Genomic DNA, 20,702 nt, shown 5'->3' on the forward strand with positions numbered 1-20,702 from the left:
ATCAACTGCATTGTAGCTTGCACTGTAAAGCAATAGGTGGCGCAGTTACCTTCTCAAAACCATGTACACAAGCCAACAAAGAAGAGAGCAACCACCCATTCACAAATATCTTGGCTGATCTGAGGTCGGTTCTGTAGTTCATGTCTTTACACAGACGGTTTGAGTAGCCAAGGAAAAAACTGCACCTAGAACAGATGTTTGGTGATATCCGGTGCGCGCGTGACGGAGGCGGTGCCGGGCGGAAGACGGATGTCATGATGGACATCAAAGGAGGAATTTCAGAAAAAAACTCCCCCAGTTTATCAGTCCATGACAATCGGTGAAATAACGTATAGACATTGCCATAGTATTAACATCAGACAAACTGGAAGTAACGGATACATCTCGGACATATTCTCAGAATGGACTTCATGCAAATAACGAGTCATCAAGATGTGAAATTAACCTAGAAAAAATACCGAGTGAGGCCAACGACATCATGTTGGTCAGGAAAAGAGATGGGACCTCAGTAAGTAGAGTGAGCAAATAGATACAGTAGTTCTAGCTAGGGTTTGCTGCTAATCTCGTTTATGATTGTTGTAATATTTGACAGAGCGCTAGCTAAATAACGTATAGTTTAATTGTTTGACAACCGAATATTTCGTCGTGGCTAAATATGAGCGAAAAGCCTTGTCTGCCACAACGCTGGCGTTAATGTACTGTAGCTAGCAAGCTAGCGAAGCGCTACAAACGCTACAGCAAAGACCAAACTAAACAATCTGTTTACGGTCGGATGACAGATCAAGTAAACACAGCTAATAAGCCGACACTAGTTAGTCTAACCAGTTAAATAGTAAAATAACATTCCAGTTCTAGTTTATTCCAGTCGAGACACTCGGCGGATTCTGTTCACTCATTTACTACTACTACTGGTACTTTCATCGACAACTTTTTATATTGACTTCTCTTTCTGTTCCGACCGATACCAGCACAGCACAAGTCGTGCTAAAGTTACCCATGCTGTTGTGGTCATCTTCCTGGAGTTCTTCGCGTGGGGGCTGTTGACAACACCAATGCTGACCGTTAGTAAACAGTGGGAACGGGGATCGGGCCAAGTTGTCACCAAGCACGCATCAGCTTGGCCTTTTTTTGTAGTCAAACCAATTTAAAGCCTAACTGACATGTGTTTTTTTGTGCGTGTCTGTTGAGCAGGTTCTCCATGAAACCTTTCCCCAGCACACCTTCTTGATGAACGGTCTGGTTCAAGGCGTGAAGGTGAGACACTTGATTAGTCATGTATAAATGGGGCTGTTTTAACCGTTAGTTAGTGACATAAAGAGCCAAGGTTAGCGTCATGTTTTTCTCATCTCTGAAAAGTGTTGCTATGGTTTTGTTGGTTGACGAAATTGTGTTGTGAAACCTTCCGGCCTTGGTACAATAATAAGATGTGAAAACTCCCCTGTAGAAGAGTGCCATCTGCTTCCGCCTATTGAGTAAACTTGACAACTCTGACTCATATAGTGATTGTCAGTTGAATCGGGTTATGCCCAGATAGCACTGGATATTATGAACAAATTCTGAATCTAAAAACAAAAGCAATTCTTACAAATGCCACACATCTTAAACTGTTGCAGGTGCTTGTTCTAGTACTGAGTTGAATTCTCAATGCTCACTGACATGAGTGTTGATGTTGTCATATTGTATGTGTTGTCATATTGTATATGTTGTCACCGTTGGTGACATTGTGTGTGTGTGTGTAATCGCATGCACGCAGGGCCTGCTGTCATTTCTGAGCGCCCCTCTGATTGGTGCTCTGTCGGATGTGTGGGGCAGGAAGTCTTTCCTGCTGATGACCGTGTTCTTCACCTGCGCTCCCATCCCCCTCATGAGGATCAGCCCATGGTGAGCCCCAGGCCTTGACCCTTGACCTCCAGCCTTTAACCCTACTGACCCCCCAGACCAAAACAAGCCTCCTAGTCTTTGGTTTACTACATCTAGCTCCCAGGCTTGTATAGACAATAGCACACAGCCAACAACCATAGAGTTATCACCTTTACCATAACCCTAGATGAACCACGAGCCACCCCAGCCACATTCAGCTCTGGCCCCAGAAAACAGGCAGGCAGGCAGGCCGAACCAAGCCGGCATGTACCAGCAAGCAGACATTGTGTTCTTTGTGAGCAGTCACATGCTTCTCATGGGAGGGGGGCTGCTGCAGTGCGGTCAGTGATTTCTCACTGCAAACACAGGGCTGGGAATCAGGGGCATGTGGTTCTCATGATTATACACACACAGATTGGACTGGTACGTGTCCATTCCTCTCAGTCAGAACCAAAGTGATCGTTTTGAAGTTATAAAGAGGGGGAGACATGGCTTAGAGTTATAATGACATAACACAGATGTCTCTATTCAGCTCAGTTTTGTTCAATGGATATTGTTTTTCTTAGTTATTATATAGAAATATGCGGTGCTGATGTAGTACCTATAGTGTGAAACGTTGTTCACCCTATGTTAATTTATGTCTTCCCCCCCCCCCCCCCCGACGTGCAGGTGGTATTTCGCGCTGATCTCCGTTTCCGGAGTGTTCTCCGTCACGTTCTCGGTGATCTTCGCCTACGTGGCTGACATCACAGAGGAGCACGAACGCAGCACAGCCTACGGACTGGTGAGAGCCCCTGGCCACGCCCCCTGGCCATGCCCCCTGGCCATGCCCCACGGGCCACACCCCCTGGCCATGCCCTGTCACGGTCCAGAGATGAGAAAGCCGTATTTATCTCAAAGGAGGGGGTGGAAGGATACTTAGGGTCATAGGGGGTTCAGTGGAAGGATACGCAGACATCCTTGATCAGTACTCCACTCTGTGACGCTTGGTGAATGCAAACCCTGCAGCTGCAACTCACCCAGTTCTTATACTGGCCTGATAACGGCCTCCACATTCACCAACACATACTGTGCTAATGAATTAGACTGCAGGGAAGCACAGATTAATCCTGCTCCTGGACTAAACATTACTTCAATGGACTAAAAATAACTTCCTGGACTAATAAAGACTTAAGCCAATCCTGTGACAGAAACAAACCTTCACAAAACAAGTCCAAATGTTTACATACCCGCCTTAACGTGCTCACCCGTCTCTCTCTCTCTCTCTCTCTCTGTCTCTATCTCTGTCTGTCTCTCTCTATCTCTGTCTCTCTCTCTTTGTCTGTCTCTCTCTGTCTCTCTGCCTCTCTCTCTGTCTCTCTGTCTGTCTCTCTATGTCTCTCTCCGCAGGTGTCGGCGACGTTCGCGGCTAGCCTGGTGACGAGCCCGGCCATCGGGGCGTACCTGTCGGCAAGCTACGGCGACAGCCTGGTGGTGCTGCTGGCCACCATCATTGCCGTGGCCGACATCGCCTTTGTCTTCTTCATCGTCCCCGAGTCGCTCCCGGACAAGATGAGGCTGAGCACATGGGGAAAGGCCATCTCCTGGGAGCAGGCCGACCCCTTCGCTGTGAGATACTGTTACGTAACCTAGAATAGCTCGCAGTGACCTTAGCAGCTAACTGATGGTGTCCATAACCCCAGGTTAAATGACGGCGACACTCCGTGCTTAACCAGGTGTGTGTGTGTGTGTGCTTGTGTGTGTGTTCTCCCCTCAGTCTCTGCGGCGCGTGGGGAAGGACTCTACAGTGCTGCTGATCTGTGTTACTGTGTTCCTGTCCTACCTGCCCGAGGCAGGACAATACTCCAGCTTCTTTCTCTACTTGAGACAGGTGATGCACCCACACACACACACCAAGCATATACACACACACCAAGCATATACACAATCTCATCTGTCTAATTTGAAAGAAGTGATATCTGTTTGAGAGTAATAAAAGTAATTCTGTTGTGTGGTGGGTTTGTTGGGGAGATGCTTACTTCCTTTTTGAACTCCCTCAGGTCATTGACTTTTCTCCAGCTGCCATCACTGCCTTTATCGCCATGGTGGGAATCCTGTCTATTGTGGCTCAGGTATCGTACTGTTTTCATGTCCTTTTACTTCAGTAATCTGCTGTCTGAGTCAAATTTACATTGATGTTTCTAGAAGAATGAGTCACCAGAAACATTTGTGAATGATGGTCTGTCTTTGGTTGTTGCTCATACTGAAAGTGATAGTAAGGTGTCATTGTTCCTACTGTAGTAGGATTGTTCTCATTCTGTGTTTTCCTGTCAGACTCTGTTCCTGAGTATCCTGATGAGAACCATTGGGAACAAGAACACGGTTCTGCTAGGCCTGGGCTTCCAGCTGTTCCAGCTCGCCTGGTACGGGTTTGGATCTGAACCATGGTAAGACTCAGCTCTAGTCTACTGTAATGCTGGGACAAGGGAGGAGAAAGTGGGTCAAGGTCAAATGTTAAGGCGTGTGTGACTGTTTGTGTGTGTGTTTTCAGGATGATGTGGGCTGCAGGCACAGTGGCAGCCATGTCCAGCATCACCTTCCCAGCGGTCAGTGCTCTCGTCTCCCGCAGCGCATCCCCAGAGCAGCAGGGTAACTCCTCCTCTTTTCACCTCTTTCTCCTCACCTCCTTCACCTCCTCCTCTCTTCACCTCCTTCTCCTCCTCTCTTCACCTCCTTCTCCTCCTCTCTTCACCTCCTTCTCCTCTCCTCCTCCCCCATCGCTCTATACCTCTAAATCAGGATCATGTGTGTCCTTGCACGCTCCTTCTCAGCTGTAAACGGTGTGTGTTTGCAGGCGTGGTGCAGGGCATGGTCACAGGCATCAGAGGCCTGTGTAACGGCCTGGGCCCGGCTCTCTACGGCTTCATCTTCTTCCTCTTCAACGTGGAGCTGAACGAGCTGAACCCTGTGGGAGGGGGGGATGCTCGCCAGGGCGCCACCATCGAGGTACTGGACACACACACACACACAGTGTCAACTGAATATCTTGTGTAATTCTCTCCGATCATATGAGTTTGGGTTAGGGTTAGGGAGAATATGATGATAGTCACATTAGGATGTTTTAATTAGCCCAAAGGAAGATTAGTACTGAATACCTCTACTGTTCTGGGTCTATCTCTCTCGCCGTCTCACGCTCTTTCACACAATCTCAAGTGCAGTTACTATTTCAAACATGACACACACACACACGCACAACATCAAAGCTAAGCATTACCTGCTTGTCGTCTGCAGAAGTCAGCCATCCCCGGCCCGCCCTTCCTGTTCGGGGCGTGTGCCGTGCTGCTGGCTCTGCTGGTGGCCATCTTCATCCCCGAGCACCACAACCTGGACGTCAAGACCTGCTCGGTCCGCAAGAACCACTCTGGCCCCCCTCACCCACAGGGTTCCGCCCCCCTGGCCACGCCCACCAGCGACGAGGACATTGAGCCCCTCCTGCAAGACAGCAGCATGTGATGGGCACTCAAGGCTTCCAATTAGACCACCCCTCGCCCACCTGCAGGTCCCGCCCCCCTCCCGCCACTCTGCGGCCTTTGCAGATCACAGGCAGCTGGCAAGGGAGGGTGACTTGTCTGCTCTGCGTTTTACAGAGACAACTTAATTGTATTGTTTAGAATCCTTCCAATCACAGACACCAAGAGAGAAAGAAAGGCGGGGAGAGAGAGAGAAAGTAAAAGTGGTTGTTTTGAAGTTTGAATCATTTTTTTATGCACTTGGCTGTCACTCAATGGTCCCAATCACAACTCGATCCATATGACACCCCCGGCCCTCGATCACAGTGAGGTCTGGGAGGGAGAGGAGACATCCCAAGAGTGGGTGTGGTACTGGGCGTCTGTGTGCTCCAATGTCAAGCGATTGCCAAGACAATGTTTGTAGATTGAAAGAGATTGATGCCTCCGGCCTGGCTGGTTACTCACGTGTTTACTGAGCGAGGATTTTTCTCTCCAAGGCCAATAGTATCCTTTTCATTATAGCTTTATTTGAAATTTGAACACCATGACCTGTGTCAATTAAGTTACTGTGCAATGAATCCTGTTACGTAAACGGATAGTTGTAGTTAGGATAAGTCTATAAGCTGAGTTGACTATACAGTTTAACAGCTTTCACAGAGGTGAGGCATTTGATTTTTAGCAAATCTCTGTGCCATTGTTAATTTTTACATAGTCGTTTCTGCCTTTCAGCTGTGTCAGTCCCTGTAAAGGAACATTTCATCAATATAAAAGCCAGTTTTGGGCTATGAATTGCCAAATAGACTGTTGGAATTGGCATTGATCTTTGTGGTGCTGTATTTAAATTGGTGTGATGTTCCTTTGAATTGGCACAGTGACGCTTCTTGTGACCTGAATGTGTGACGCCTCCAGTACCATAACATTCCAAACAAGCCAACCCCCAATCTTCACAAACTCCTGACTGGCTGGGATCAACTCAGTCGCTCAGAATCTCTTTTCTCCTCCATGCTGGAGATGAACTGAACTCCATGTTAGGAAAACAAATGCACTGCATGGGTCACTTATCTCTGAGGAGGAATGAGAAGCTGAACCAAGTCTGAGTTTAAACTGAGTTTCTGCCCACGGTCCTTTGGCGTATTTCTGCTACCTCAAATGTTTATCTCTGCATACAACGGGTCAACAAGCAAACCTATGCCCCAAATTTGGCTTCAACAACAGCTAGCACATGCCAATCAGTTTATACGACCACTTACGTGACTGTTCCTTACAGTACTTCTGAGTGTTATCGGCCACACTTTCTAAAAGCTGAGGTGTGTGTGTTGAAATGACGGTGGACACACACACAGCCCTCAGCGTTTTATGGTGTCGATGTGACACATTAGGATTCAACTGTCGTCCTGGGTATTTGACAGGACCCTAGCGATTAGACCTGGTTTAATACCTGGGTTTAGTATTGGTGTGTTTCGTCTGTGGGATGTGGGTTCGACTCAGCGCCCACACCTGACAGGAACAGCCCTCTGTCTGGTCTCGCCATCTCATTGCTTTTACTTAATTCTCTTTTCTTACAATTATGCTTTCTTAAAGAGATAATTGATGTCAGAAACTGAATACAAGCTCTATTTTTGTATACAATCGTAGCTGACCCGTAAGAGTAGATGGATGTCCTGTATTCACTGTATAATAGAGATATTGATGTACTGTACCCCTTCTGTCAGCTGTTTTGACCCGAACATACAACATATCACTGCACCGGTTGTAGTATGAAACCTTCTATAGCTGTAGACAAGAATCTTTTGAAACTTTTATAAAGCAGCACTTGCTCTGTTTGAAGATCCAGGCTATTTTATTTAGCCGCTATAATCGATAAATGGAAGTAAAAAAATACAAATAAAAAATCAGTTATGCAGTTGATAGATATCCACGTAGAATATACATACAGTCATCTACTTGACTCTTGCAGTGTACATGCATTCATTGCTAAATACTGCACCTTAATTTTAATGAAACGTGTGCCTAAAATTATCATGTTAATACTTTGAGCAGTTACTGATGTCTTTTTTTAAATGACGTTGAATGATGTCTATATGGGTTGTGCATTTGTAATTCCTTTTATCTTTAAACTTTAATTTTGAATAATATCAACCGTATTAATAAATAATAAAGAGAAATGTATGTAATTTAATTGTTGTCTTTATTCTCTTTATTCACAAGAAGCCTTTCATTCTTTAAAAATCCATTCAATCTTATAATTAAATATTGTTTGCTGGCATGATATCGATTGCACAAGTAGGCATATCTTACGGCATGACAAGCAGTGTTAAAACCACATCCTACGCACAGCTAAATCTGAGGACAGTCAAATCACAATAACAAAGCTGTCGCTCACGGTATTGTCTACTACTCCTGAGAACAGGATGTGATAAACTGCTTCTAATTCTCCACCAATAAACCCTCTTGAGACGATACGGAAAAGTAAGCCTACCTGGGCAACAAGAGTTTGGTCACAGCACAACACCATAGAAAGTACATACAGCGTTTCTCTCAAAGGATAGTCGAGAGGCAAATCACAAGTGAGAAGCCAGCCTAAACTGCTTTAAACCTATACTTTCAGCAAAATCCGAGGAACAACAAGCAGAGCGGTACTCAAAGCTGGAGAGAAGTTCCACAGGCCTCCCTTTCAAAAGCAACTGTCATTTTACGAAGCATTTGATGCCTTCAGTCCAAAAATAGATAGTAGAGGCTGCAATGAAGCAAAACGTACAAAAAATCAAATTCGTTCTCAGGCGTGGCGAAAGGAATCATGTGAGGGCTCCATGCTCATTCTTACATTCCTCTTTGTATGCATCACCATTGTGAGTGAGTGTGGGTTCTTGGATTCCACTATCACTATAGAAACCCATGAAGAGGCCATCATTGAGGTTTTTCGCATAAGTGCAGTTCTAGAATCCCACCACAGAGTTCTACCTCCATAGCTCTCACAGTCTGTCTCACGGATGTGGGATTTAGGCAGAGAGATGTGCTGTCCTCCATTCGTCCTTCTCTCCCTTAATCCCTCCGTCGTTGCATCCGCTCTCTCCTTCGCCTCGGGCATCCTTCCATCACAGCAGACAAGAGATGGAAACTTTGGTGGTGGAGTAGGGAACCGTTTCTGCAGAGGAAAGTGTTTCAAACGTTTAAAAAAGAAGTGTCATTGAATCGTTTTTACGTTCTCTACACTGTAGGAGTGCTGGATCAGCTATACATACAGTATAGTTTCATCATAGAGTGCTTTCAAACACAATAATACAGGCTGAATCCCTACTGATCCGTCAGGCCCATCATTGCCCTTATCTGCCAGTACCTCTGTCCTGGAGGGAGTTAATGTATGTCTGCATGAACTCCTTCTCATGATCTTCCTTTCTGACAGCCTCTTCCTCCCCTTTCACCTTGTGGAAAGGGTTGTCATAGAGACGGATGAACCTGGGGCAGGACACAGGAGAAAACTCGGCTGAATATTTTTTCCAGTCTTTATAGGAACATGTGAGTGCGTATGTGAACCCAGTAAACAGTTGAGATAAGATATTAGTATGGACTTTTCCAGCGGTGAGTCAACAATGTATCTAACCACTTACTTGATGTCAGAGGATTCTGTTAGTTTGGAGGGGTAGCTGTTCAGCTCGTCTGCACTGACAACAACCATCTTGAGGTTGTGGAGTTTGGACAGAGACAGTGGTAGGTAGGACATCTTGTTCTTGTGGACGAACAGAGTGTCCAACTCCTGTAACCTGGGACGACAAGTTGTTTAGGACAGAGCTCTCCAACCCTGTTTCTGGGAGAGCTCCCTTCATCTACGTTTTTGCTGTAACAGTTCTAACTAACCTGATTTTCCACACCATCCAGCTAATCATTAAAATCAGGTGTGCTAGATTAGTGTTGGAGCAACAGCCTACAGCTTCCCTCTCTCAGAACAGGACTGGAGACCCCTGGTTTACGCCAGCCTTTCTAAACCCTGGTCCTTAGGACCTCCTGTCCTGCATGTTTTAGATCCATTAAGGCTGGTTCAGGAAGTGGGGAGGCAAGTGAAAACGTCCCCTTCACTGCTCTGGTAGCTGTGCTGGACGTGTGTCCGCGGCTGGCTGTACCTGTCCATATCCTCTGGCAGGTCTGTCAGCTGATTGTTGCTCAGGTCCAACAGCTGCAGGCTGGCCATACGAAGAGCACAGATGGGGATGCTGGCAAACTTGTTCTCTGCTAGATCCAGGTGCTTTAGCTTCTTCAGGCTGCTCAGCTGAGAGGCAGACATCAAGATGCTTACGGTTCACCATTATAAGCAACAACAAAAAATAGGTACGATAGGGATGTTCGTTTTGCTGAATGCCAGATTCCCAGTCACACGTCATCTACTGAGGTGAGATCAGAAGAACCTTTTAAGAGTTTGGTCGGTAGCTACATGTACATGTCGAAAACCTGGGCAGCTCTCTGACCTCCCCCCTCACTTCGAAGGGCAGCTCTCTGACCTCCCCCCTCACCTCCAAGGGCAGCTCTCTGACCTCCCCCCTCACCTCAAAGGGAAGCTCTCTGACCTCCCCCCTCACCTCCAAGGGCAGCTCTCTGACCTCCCCCCTCACTTCGAAGGGCAGCTCTCTGACCTCCCCCCTCACTTCGAAGGGCAGTTCTCTGACCTCCCCCCTCACCTCAAAGGGAAGCTCTCTGACCTCCCCCCTCACCTCCAAGGGCAGCTCTCTGACCTCCCCCATCACCTCCAAGGGCAGCTCTCTGACCTCCCCCCTCACCTCAAAGGGCAGCTCTCTGACCTCCCCCCTCACCTCCAAGGGCAACTCTCTGACCTCCCCCCTCACCTCCAAGGGCAGCTCTCTGACCTCCCCCCTCACCTCAAAGGGCAGCTCTCTGACCTCCCCCCTCACCTCCAAGGGCAGCTCTCTGACCTCCCCCCTCACCTCCAAGGGCAGCTCTCTGACCTCCCCCCTCACCTCAAAGGGCAGCTCTCTGACCTCCCCCCTCACCTCCAAGGGCAGCTCTCTGACCTCCCCCCTCACCTCAAAGGGCAGCTCTCTGAGGCTGAGGTTGCCTGTGAGCTCCAGACGCTCCAGGCTCTCACAGTCCCCCAGCTCGGGAGGCACGCTGCTCAGCTTGTTGTAGTTCACGTTCAGCTCCCTCAGCTGGGTCAACTTGCCTGAACAAAAGCCAGGGGAGGAAAGAGAGAAAGAGAATGTTTAGGGGGGAAAACAAAATCAGTTTGATGTGTTCGTCGTCCCACAATTCATTCAAACGAATGACAAATAACTTTGTTTTGGGGAAATACTTAATGTGGAGGAGAATGACAGAATCAATAGCACCCTTCCACACACCACGATCCTAGGCGGGGACAGGTACCTATCTCCACAGGGAGCTTCCTGAGTCCGTTCTTGGGGATCTCCAGAACGGTGAGGTCCTGGAAGTCCATGATGTACTCCGGCAGCTGCTGGATCCTGGTTCCTCGGATGTGCCACTCCCTCAGGTACGTCATGCACTCAAGGGTGTCAGGGAGCTTCTGCCATGGAGGACATCCACAACAATCGACAAACAAACAATCAAACAACAAAAAACAATAACGCTCATCTAATCTATTTCAAATACTCACAGATATACACACAGAGAAACCGTTTTGTACCCCCCCTCCCCCCCCCCCCCCCTCAAATAGTCAAGCTGTTTCCTTATTTACAGTCCATTTGTCTCCATCCAGCTCAAAGATGAACCTGCTGTCTTCATCCTGCGCCTCTGAATCTGTCAGAAACAGGGAAACAGATAAGGGGTCGGTGCATTGTATCTAGAATCTATCAAATAAACTAGGTAACTGGAAGGGATGCACGCTGACATAGAGAGAGAGAAACGGAGAGAGAGAGAGAGACAGAGAGAAACGGAGACAGAAACAGACACACACACACACACAGGAAGCTGTCCCTGCCTTTTTCCTGGCAGGGTTGGATGTCCTGCAGAGGGGTCCTATCCAGGTTGTGATGCAGCACCGTCACCTCACTGGACTTAAGAGCCTTGCAGTGGATACGGTACTGCCACTGCTTGTTGATCCTATACACACACACACACACAAATAAACATGGGGTCTAGACATACAGACTAACAAGAGGGTGTTTCCAACAGTTACCTAATTCCAGAACCCCATTCTGTCATTCCATGAAGTATGTGATACATACAATAGGCCCACACACACATATATGACAGTGATGTCCGTGGAAGGATGGATGCACATTGATTCATCTCCCCTAAATAAGTCTTCACCTCTCGCTCTTATCATGGCCTAACTGACAGCTGTGTCCAACCCACCTTAAACTCTGACTGAGTAACATCAGAATGTGTGGTACTCGATACCTCTGTGAGGAACGTGGTCTACTCTGACCAAAGCCATTCGTGTGGTTCTCAGTGGAGCACATTCACGACAGCTGGGACTACTCGCTACAATACAGATACGGCAGATATGTAGGGATCATTTCAGATCAGCAATGGAGCATTTGACTGTATATCAAGAGGTAGCGGGTTGAACACTCCCCCTGCTTTGAATAAAAGTGTCTCTGCTAAAGGAAGATGTTATTATTAAACCCCTAATTGTTGTGTTGGGATGCTGTTTGCGGTGTACTGACTTAACGAGAGCACTCTTCTCCACCCTCTCCTTCTCCGTCCTCAGTTTGTGCTTGTACTTCTTCACTCGGACCTCCCACAAACCCCGGATCAGTGAGAGGTCAGGCACTGGGACGTCCATTCTCTTCTCCAACCTCGTGGTCATTTCGCCTGGAGGAAAGCAAAGTCAGGGAAAAATACAAATGTAAAAAAAGATATATATTAATTAAAAAAACGTTGGTAGACGGACAGTTTCAAAAAGTTAGAATGCCGTACTCCTGGAGAGACACATCGGAGACAACGTAAACGTTGGTTCCTTTAGTCCTTTGAGAGTCGAGTACATCTACCCAAAACTGTGGTCAAACACAATCCTCCATGCGTGTTGTCTCACTATTCCAGTATCCAGTATCTTCTTCTGCTCCATATTGCTTCACTGTGATTAACTGGGTCAAGAGCTTTGCTGGGGCCCTAGTAACATTCATATTTGACGCCAAAGGTGCCTGTGGCCTAAATGTAGAACTCATCAATCACTAAAGCGTTTATCTTTCAACAGTCTCATTTGAAGTGTGCTGTGCTCTGAGTCCAGCTTCTCTGTGTAGACCTGAAAACAAACAAGACTTTTCTTCTAATCCCTATCGTTTAGTAAAAATTTACTGTTAAGATCATTTGGATTGGACACATTATTACTGTGTTAAGGTTGATCCCAGTGAGGTCAGTGGAGACCTTTGGTTTGCATAATTATCTGTGGACAAGCAACCAGTGTGAGCGCTAACTGACAACTTCCGACGTTCTGTAACAAGTTGGATTTGAATAATGTCCACATCCAGGAATATAAACGTTCCAGAAAGCTATAATCATGTTTACCCCTATTTCCTCTACTTCAGTTATTTAAAAAACCCTTGCTTTAATGTAACTACAGTTTGAAAGACAATAGTTTGTTTTCAAAAAGGGTTGAACAAACACCCATGCCTCCCTCCTCCTACCTGTGGAACGAATGTATTCAGTCAGCTTGCCGCAGTCTGCTGGTTCTGGTGGGTTCCGTGGTTCTGGTGTGTTCCACAGCCTTGTGTTCCGTCAGCAGCTTGTTTACCTTCAGTGTGACATGAAGCCACGTCTCAGTGACTCAGTGTCTGACAGTCTAATGACCAGACTGCTATTTTTACCTCTAGGAGGGAGATATGACCCCCATGTCATTCTCTGGAAGGTCACATGTAGACCTGCTCATGAGTACCAATATAAATCACAGAACGTGAGATCATATGGCTTAACATGACTACTGTAGTCGTGTACTAGATGTTTAGGGACTCAGTATACAGCCTGGGAACAACTACATGAACCCATGAATCAAATATATTTCTAATTCAATGTCAACCCCCAAAATATTAAATGACATTGTCACATAATGTCATTAATGTGTTATATGAAATATATTATAGTTAAACATATGACTACTGCACAGATATTACATTCTCCTGTACAAAAAATTAAAACATAAGTTAGGTTGCATCACCGTTTACATAATAATTGATAACAAACTGCCTGTAATGCACAATTGTGGGCCATCTGACCCTTGACCTCCACCCTGGTCCCAGACCTGCTTCCCAGGGCTCTCTAGGTATGACAGTCACCCTGGTGCTCTCTGTCCCTCAAAGAACTTCCCCTCTCTGTTGGCTTGTGCCGATTTGCCTGTCTGGGCTGGTCCAGGAAAAGTCACCCTTAGTGGTTCCAAGTCCTCCAGATGTTCTCATCAGACTCAAACACACAGCACTTAGTGACCTCTTGTTTTATACAACTGGACAGATGACAGTTGGAAGAGATGACAGTTGGGACTCAGGAGGGAGAGGAATAGGGAGAAGGTGAAGGAGGAGATGGAGAGAAATAGAGACCAGTACCAGAAGGAGAGAGCGAACAAGGGAAAGAGAGAGGGAGAGGGAAAGAGAGAGGGAAAGAGAGAGAGGGAGAGGGAGAAAGAAAGAGAAAGGGAAAGAGAGAGAGAGAAAAAGAGAGGGAGAGAGAAAGAGAGAGGGAGATGGAAAGAGAGAGAGGGAAAGAGGGAAAGAGAGAGGGACAGAGAGAGGGAAAGAGAGAGGGGTAGATTTTCCTCTTGTGTGTCTCAGTCAAAACTAATTCCCTCAGGGTTAGGAAACAGACTAACCACAGCGCTGGACAAATCCAATATTGATTCAGATGCACGTGTTATTGCAAGTTGCTTGGTTGGCAAATTTAAAGAGCCTATTCTTTAATACTTTCAAAACAAGCAGAGCATCAGGGCTTGATAGTGTACATGATTACACTGCACTATGAAAAGTTATTGAGAATGTGATTCCAGTGTGTCATCAAATGTCTGGCCTATGAATAGCCTTTCTGCCCAGCCCTGTTTACCTTTCTGGAGGGTCTGTGGCGTACACCATGTCACTCCCAGGAGGAGAGGAAAAGTCAGCCACGTATTAACACATCTCCTCAGAGGGAGAGAGAGGGAGAGAGAGAGAGAGAGAGAGAGAGAGAGAGAGAGAGAGAGGGAGAGAGAGGGAGAGAGGATAAAAGACGTATTAACACATCTCCTCAGAGACTTCTCCACAGAATACTCTCACCTCTGTCATCAACCTGGACCTCGCCCCACCATGCATGAAACCCACCTCGCCGCGCCATGAACGAACATGACATCATTGTCAAGCTGCCTATCGCTTACCCTCGAAACACTTATGAACACGCATATGAACACGCGTGCAGACACACTTGCCGCACAGCAGAGCATGTGCCTCCCACGACACATCCACACATACTCACATGAAAAAAAGCCCCCACAAGCCACGCCCCCCGTTTGTGAGGGTTAACAACTTGCGTACTTGTGTAATACCTGTCATTCTCCTCACAGCCCTGTGACAGGTGTCGAGGTTTGGAGACAGTACAGGAACGTGTGTGTGGTTGTCTTCATTGCGGGTTGTGTGATTGACTGGTTGTCTGTGATTTATACTGGGAAAACTCAACCATGTGATGATCATGGTGTGAAGGTTAATCTCTGTTCAGCTTAATGTGAAACCACCATAAATGACGCCGGGTCACAAGCAAATTCAATTACCGCTGCATCAGTGTTATCTGCCAAAATCTGAGAGTGGAGAGACGAACTTGAGACACGCGTTTTCCAGAAATATGATTCCTTCACTCCTCTGTCACTTTTCCCTCCCTCTCTCTCACTCCTCTCTCTCTCTCTTGTCCTCTCTCTCTCTCTCTATCTCTCTCTCTCTCTCTTGTCCTCTCTCTCTCTCTCTCTCTCTCTCTCTCTTGTCCTCTCTCTCTCTCTCTCTCGTCCCCCTCTCTCTCTCTCTTGTCCTCCTCTCTCTCTCTCTCTCTCTCTCTCTCTCTCTCTCTCTCTTGTCCTCTCTCTCTCTGTCCTCCTCTCTCTCTCTCTCTCTCTCTCTCGTCCTCCTCTCTCTCTCTCTCTCTCTCTCGTCCTCCTCTCTCTCTCTCTCTCGTCCTCCTCTCTCTCTCTCTCTCTCTCTCTCTCTTGTCCTCCTCTCTCTCTTCTCTCCTCCCTTTAATCTCCCTCTGGTCCCTGTCACTCCAGTTTCTTCACAGTAGGCCAGGGCTGCAATTCAGATCTCATTAGAGGGGCAGATGTCTTTGCCTGGGAGCCCCTTCAGAAGGAACGAGCCTGCCCTCATAAGGACATTGGTTCTGGGTCTGGAGGAAGGGACACCGAGAAGTTAGCTGAAAGAGGTGTGTTGCTATGGGGCTCCCTGATCAGTGTTATTGCAAATACTAAAACAGAAGGATGGGACTGATGACACCCCCCCCCCCACACACACTCAAATTTTTTCGCCTCGAATTTCTTTGCCTCAAATTGTTTGGGTTCAAAAACAATTTTAAAGAGGTCAATACAAAACCAACAAATTCGGTGGTGTTTAAATATCAATATTAAGAATTCAATGCCTTTGACGTTATGTCACTGATTTGCTTTCATACCAGAGGGATAGCGGGGAGCGCTCCAGCATCAAGCTAAGAGAGGGTTGAAGAGAGAGTGTGTGTGTGTGGCACCGAGGGGTTAGAGAGAGTGTGTGTGTGTGGCACCGAGGGGTTAGAGAGAGTGTGTGTGTGTGGCACCGAGGGGTTAGAGAGAGAGTGTGTGTGTGGCACCGAGGGGTTAGAGAGAGTGTGTGTGGCACAGAGGGGTTAGAGAGAGAGTGTGTGTGTGGCACAGAGGGGTTAGAGAGAGAGTGTGTGTGTGGCACAGAGGGATTCGAGAGAGAGTGTGTGGCACAGAGAGAAGGGGTATCCATCAGGCTAAGAAAGGGTTCTCTTAACTTATGAGCCACTGAAGAACACTTAAGAACACCGAAAACCTGAGACCATCACTGAGGAACACAAACACATCTCAACAGAAGGTTTGTCGTGAATTATATTTTAATTCTCTCCTTCTGCAGTTTACTCTGGTGTCTAGAACTTGTTTCTAGTAATAACCCTCGATGATGTCTATCATGCTGAATATAGTTGACTTCCTTTTCCATTTCAATGGTCCAATGATGGGCAGAGGAATGTACAAATGGGATGTCATTAACTTTTAATTCAGGAAATGAACGTGGCCAAGATCCATGACAAGTTTTTAATAAAGAACTTCTGGGAACAAAAAATTGTGAATCAAAGCCAGCACCTGGAGAACGAAGACATGAGAAAGGAGAAGAGTGCCCTGTCAAAGTAAGCAGTTTCCGCAGTAAAAGAATAAAACATCCTTTGTAAAAAATAAAAAATCTTTGTGTAAACATGTAAAGATAGAGAAAAACACCTTTTCTGTTTGCACTTAAAGGACTTTGACTTTCTTGAAACTGTCCCATCTGTTCGTTGACATGTCCTGCCGATACAAAAAACCTGCAGTCCTTTAATAGACTGTAACATGTGCAGTACAGTATCTGAGAACAGCTTGTATCAGACTGCCTTCCAATGAGCTAGCCTCCATGACTCCTGAGGGCAGATGGGGACATCTCACCAAGACAAATACCTCAGAGACGCCTGTGAACCTTAATGATCTGTAATTGCAGATGCATCTTCCTAACACCTGTGACTAGTCCTTCTATTTGCCTAACCCCCAGCTAGGCTTTGGCATAATCAAGTGTGGATCCTTGATCTAAGTGGGACTGGAAAAAACACTGCAGGGAACCTGATCTGATAATCGGGTTGTGCTGAGTGATGTTGGAGGTCCTGCTATGGCTAGCAGTGCTCCGTGCTTGGGTGTCATACAATAGGCTTCTCTGCAGTAAGGTCAGAGGGATTACCAGAGGCAGCGCGGCCCCAAGAACAAATGCAATAAGCCGAGGAAATGTCAGGAAGGTGACAGAAGGGGAGTCATCCTAACTGTCCCGGACACACAAATGCCCAGGATAGCTGGAGATAATGCTCAAGTTTCCTTGCATCGAATCCACCCGGACACACAGACTGAAATAAATACTAAAACACACAAACATGCCTCAGAGTACACAGAGGGCTGGGGTGGGATTGTGTGGATAAACAAGAAGCGGAGGGAGATTATCTACATTCTGTTCTGTTTTGTTGGTGAGCTGTTCTGTGTTGTTGTGGTTTTATGGGGTTACTAATAGAGATCATTAAAGCTTGGATCTTTATGGTCGTGTTGCTGCAGGTTGAGAGAGGAGTGGGTTCAGAGGCTGGATAATCGAACCAAACATCTGAAGAATCTGAATGAGGACTTTCTGAAGAAGGGAAAACTGGCCAAAATGTCTGAACAAACATAATTTAACCATGTAATTTTGGGGGGGTCATTTGTAACTGTGTGAGTGTTTTCAGAAATCAATAAAATCCTTGTATTTCATCTCCATAGATTGTTAATATTTCAAATCAAACAGTAGTCAAACTTGCTGAGATTAGTTACATTTTTTACGGAATAAAACACATGAAAACATCTAATCCCATAACTAATAACGTTGCCAAGTCTTTATAGAGAGGTTCAAATGTAGATGTAATGCCACGAACACGTCTGATGTGAAGACAGAAATATTAAGACATAAACACCAGAGGGAGCCTGTCTCCACACCAGCTCCAAGTCTTGGTGACAGGTGGTCTGAAGGGCATTGTCAAGTACAGTACACTCTCTATCCCTCTCCTGGCTGTCGCCACGGCAGCCTGCGTGACGGACAGCTGGACTGACACGTCCCTGTGTGTTTACTGCCCTGAGGGACAGAGGAAGGCAGGGCAGGACACTTAGGATGCTGATCCCCGACACCCGCAATGACAGATGAGATCATGAGTGGAAAGAAATAACACAGTGACACAGTCGTAACTGAGACGCGCGCGCACACACACTGACACAAGCACACACACACACACTGACACAAGCACACACACACACATAGCATGGCTTTGCTGCTCATTGACAAAGACAAAGTGGAGCGCCCGAGTGATGAAACGCTACGTCTTAGTTCACGGTTTAGCTATCCCATAGTCTGCCGACGGAGAGACAGGTGAGGGGGGTGAGACGGGTGAGAGGGGTGAGACGGGTGAGGGGGAAGAGACGGGTGAGAGGGTGAGACGGGTGAGAGTGGTGAGAGGGGTGAGACGGGTGAGAGTGGTGAGGGGGACGAGATGGGTGAGAGGGTGAGACGGGTGAGGGGGAAGAGATGGGTGAGAGGGTGAGACGGGTGATAGGGGGGTGAGACGGGTGAGACGGGTGAGAGGGTGAGGGATTGCGAGGGGGAAGGATGGATGTACTGATGGGAGTATTGTTGGCAATGAAATATAAAGAGAAGTATTTTGTTCACTCTTTAAGACATGAGGTGAACTGGCATCTTGTCCAGCAGCCTTTTTCTGTTTGATATCAATACCGACAACAGCGCTGGGAGTTTATTTGTATTTTCACAGAGAAAAATGTTTGTCAGGGAAAAACCCTTAATGATCCCATTTTAAAACCTAAAAACCTTCTGCTGTTACAGTGTAACCCCCTATGCCAGCCTTTCTCAACCCTGATTTACACTAAGTGTGAGGTAAAAAATGATCACGTCTCGAAACAAAAAATCTATAGCTGTTACTCCCTAGGGAATCAGGTTCCCCCAGATGGATCCAGCTTCATCCCCGTTTGTGTCAAACGTCAACATGTTTGCATCGGAAACACGCACCACCTATCAGTTGTCTGGAAACCAAACGTCTGGAAAAGAATCACTTCTTCTTCTTGCTCTTCCTCCCTCCTTCGCCCTGCGAGCTGTTCCCTCCTTTTCCTCCTCCTTTCTGGGTTGTGGTCTTCAGCTGTCAACAGGAGAACGATTTGAGCTCCCAGCTGCCACAGATACCCAGGCTTTTCAGAGCCTGTCATCTGCCGGACTAGAAAAGTCGCAGGACTTGGGGTACTTGTGGTGAATTGGAAGATGGCAGAGGATGACTGGAAAAGCAGATCGCCAGTGAAAACTTACGGGAGGAGAATTTCTCTAGACAGAGACTGCCATCTTCCTGTTAAAGCACACAGACTCTCCCTCGGAACTCCACATCTCTGTTCCCTCTCTAGGGTGCATCTTATTCTGTAACACACACACATACATAGATATTCAGAATAGATGAAAACTAACTCAACAAGGACGTTCATTCCAGCAACTGTTAGAACGTCCCTGATCTCTGCACAGGAAGGGTTTTCAACTGCCGAGGAACAGGGGGATGAAGAAAACAACAATATTAGCATGGAGGGTTACCATGGAATAATATTCTTTACCAAGAACAACCTAATCAATTAAAATTGGTACATTAAATTGGCATTAGTATATTATAGCTAATTAACGGTTGAGTCCGATTTCTAGGTTTGATCGATAAGGGTGGGATTTGATACACATAAGTACCTTTTCAGCTGGAATTCTGCAAGACTTTTTTTTGCTGTTTATGTATACAGGGTAAACAGTTGCTTACTCCATGAAAATAATATGAAGACAATATACATTCTTATTTTAATTCCAGACAATGCTGGTTCATGTTTTTTTATCAAGCCTATCTGAATGTATTGAATGAAGATAAAGATAGCTTAATATTATGCACATTTGATGACTGGGCTAGCTAACCTATGTAAGTTCACATGTCAAGCCGCTGCCAGCTGTATGTTCAACAAGCTAGCAATAGCTAGGTTAGCATAGCTATTATAAAGGGCAAAATACCTTTCTTTATCTGCAGGATTAGTAATTAGGTACGCCATTATCTGCAAGACAACTTCTTCAAGGAGGGCGAGAGTTAGCGGTAGCTAAGGTTCGCTAAATTACGCTATAAGTTTGAGATGTCTAATTAGCTAATTGGCCATATGGTGTGCTTAGCAGGCTACATTGGAACTACTATGAAGTGGCACGCGATTGATTTCCTCTTTGAGCTTTTATGATTTTTGGAAACTGTTCATGACTGCGGTGTTGCATCTGGTTAGTGAACTGCAACGTCAATGTGCCCTTGGAGAAAAAAATCTAATATCACCAAACGCCCGTTGTTGACTATTCTGTAGATTAAATAAATACCCAACGTGAATCCCAATTACTTAATAAACAGAACACATAGGAAGCAACGTCACACTTTTGTGGAATTATAGTATTTCGGTGCTTTATTTTCTCAGATGACAGCATGAATTAGTGAAAAACATGTAAGTCAACATACGTCTCATGGCAATGTGATAATGATTCTGGGCTGTTAGGTATTTCTGATACAGAAAATACAGCTTCTGGAATGACAACAGTCAGGATCCCATCTGATTCATTTGTGCATTCTCTTACAACCAATCTTTCC

At 46.2% G+C, this 20,702-nt stretch overlaps 3 protein-coding genes across 3 annotated transcripts; 2 read left to right on the top strand and 1 right to left on the bottom strand.

Moving 5' to 3' along the window:
- Positions 1 to 252: 252 nt before the first annotated feature.
- mfsd14bb (major facilitator superfamily domain containing 14Bb) lies at positions 253 to 7,527 on the top strand. The gene is made up of 12 exons (XM_062454780.1): positions 253 to 508; positions 969 to 1,061; positions 1,192 to 1,254; positions 1,754 to 1,881; positions 2,530 to 2,644; positions 3,250 to 3,468; positions 3,617 to 3,730; positions 3,900 to 3,971; positions 4,174 to 4,286; positions 4,391 to 4,488; positions 4,694 to 4,845; positions 5,131 to 7,527. Exons 1-12 carry the CDS (start codon positions 479 to 481, stop codon positions 5,350 to 5,352), a joined length of 1,419 nt encoding a protein of 472 aa, XP_062310764.1. The 5' UTR covers positions 253 to 478; the 3' UTR covers positions 5,353 to 7,527.
- Positions 7,518 to 13,078, bottom strand: lrrc2 (leucine rich repeat containing 2). The gene is made up of 10 exons (XM_062454786.1): positions 12,941 to 13,078; positions 11,981 to 12,128; positions 11,290 to 11,411; positions 11,047 to 11,108; positions 10,719 to 10,875; positions 10,382 to 10,518; positions 9,467 to 9,612; positions 8,957 to 9,109; positions 8,686 to 8,804; positions 7,518 to 8,493 (listed from the first exon to the last, which is right to left on the bottom strand). The coding sequence occupies exons 2-10, from the start codon at positions 12,121 to 12,123 to the stop codon at positions 8,444 to 8,446; spliced, it is 1,089 nt and encodes a 362-aa protein (XP_062310770.1). The 5' UTR covers positions 12,124 to 12,128; positions 12,941 to 13,078; the 3' UTR covers positions 7,518 to 8,443.
- Positions 13,079 to 16,140: 3,062 nt separating this feature from the next.
- On the top strand, positions 16,141 to 17,773 carry LOC134015342 (protein FAM240C). The gene is made up of 4 exons (XM_062454797.1): positions 16,141 to 16,159; positions 16,220 to 16,339; positions 16,525 to 16,649; positions 17,587 to 17,773. Exons 3-4 carry the CDS (start codon positions 16,528 to 16,530, stop codon positions 17,696 to 17,698), a joined length of 234 nt encoding a protein of 77 aa, XP_062310781.1. The 5' UTR covers positions 16,141 to 16,159; positions 16,220 to 16,339; positions 16,525 to 16,527; the 3' UTR covers positions 17,699 to 17,773.
- Positions 17,774 to 20,702: the final 2,929 nt, after the last annotated feature.

Source organism: Osmerus eperlanus, chromosome 28 (assembly GCF_963692335.1).
Source record: "Osmerus eperlanus chromosome 28, fOsmEpe2.1, whole genome shotgun sequence".
NCBI classification, from domain to species: Eukaryota; Metazoa; Chordata; class Actinopteri; order Osmeriformes; family Osmeridae; genus Osmerus; species Osmerus eperlanus.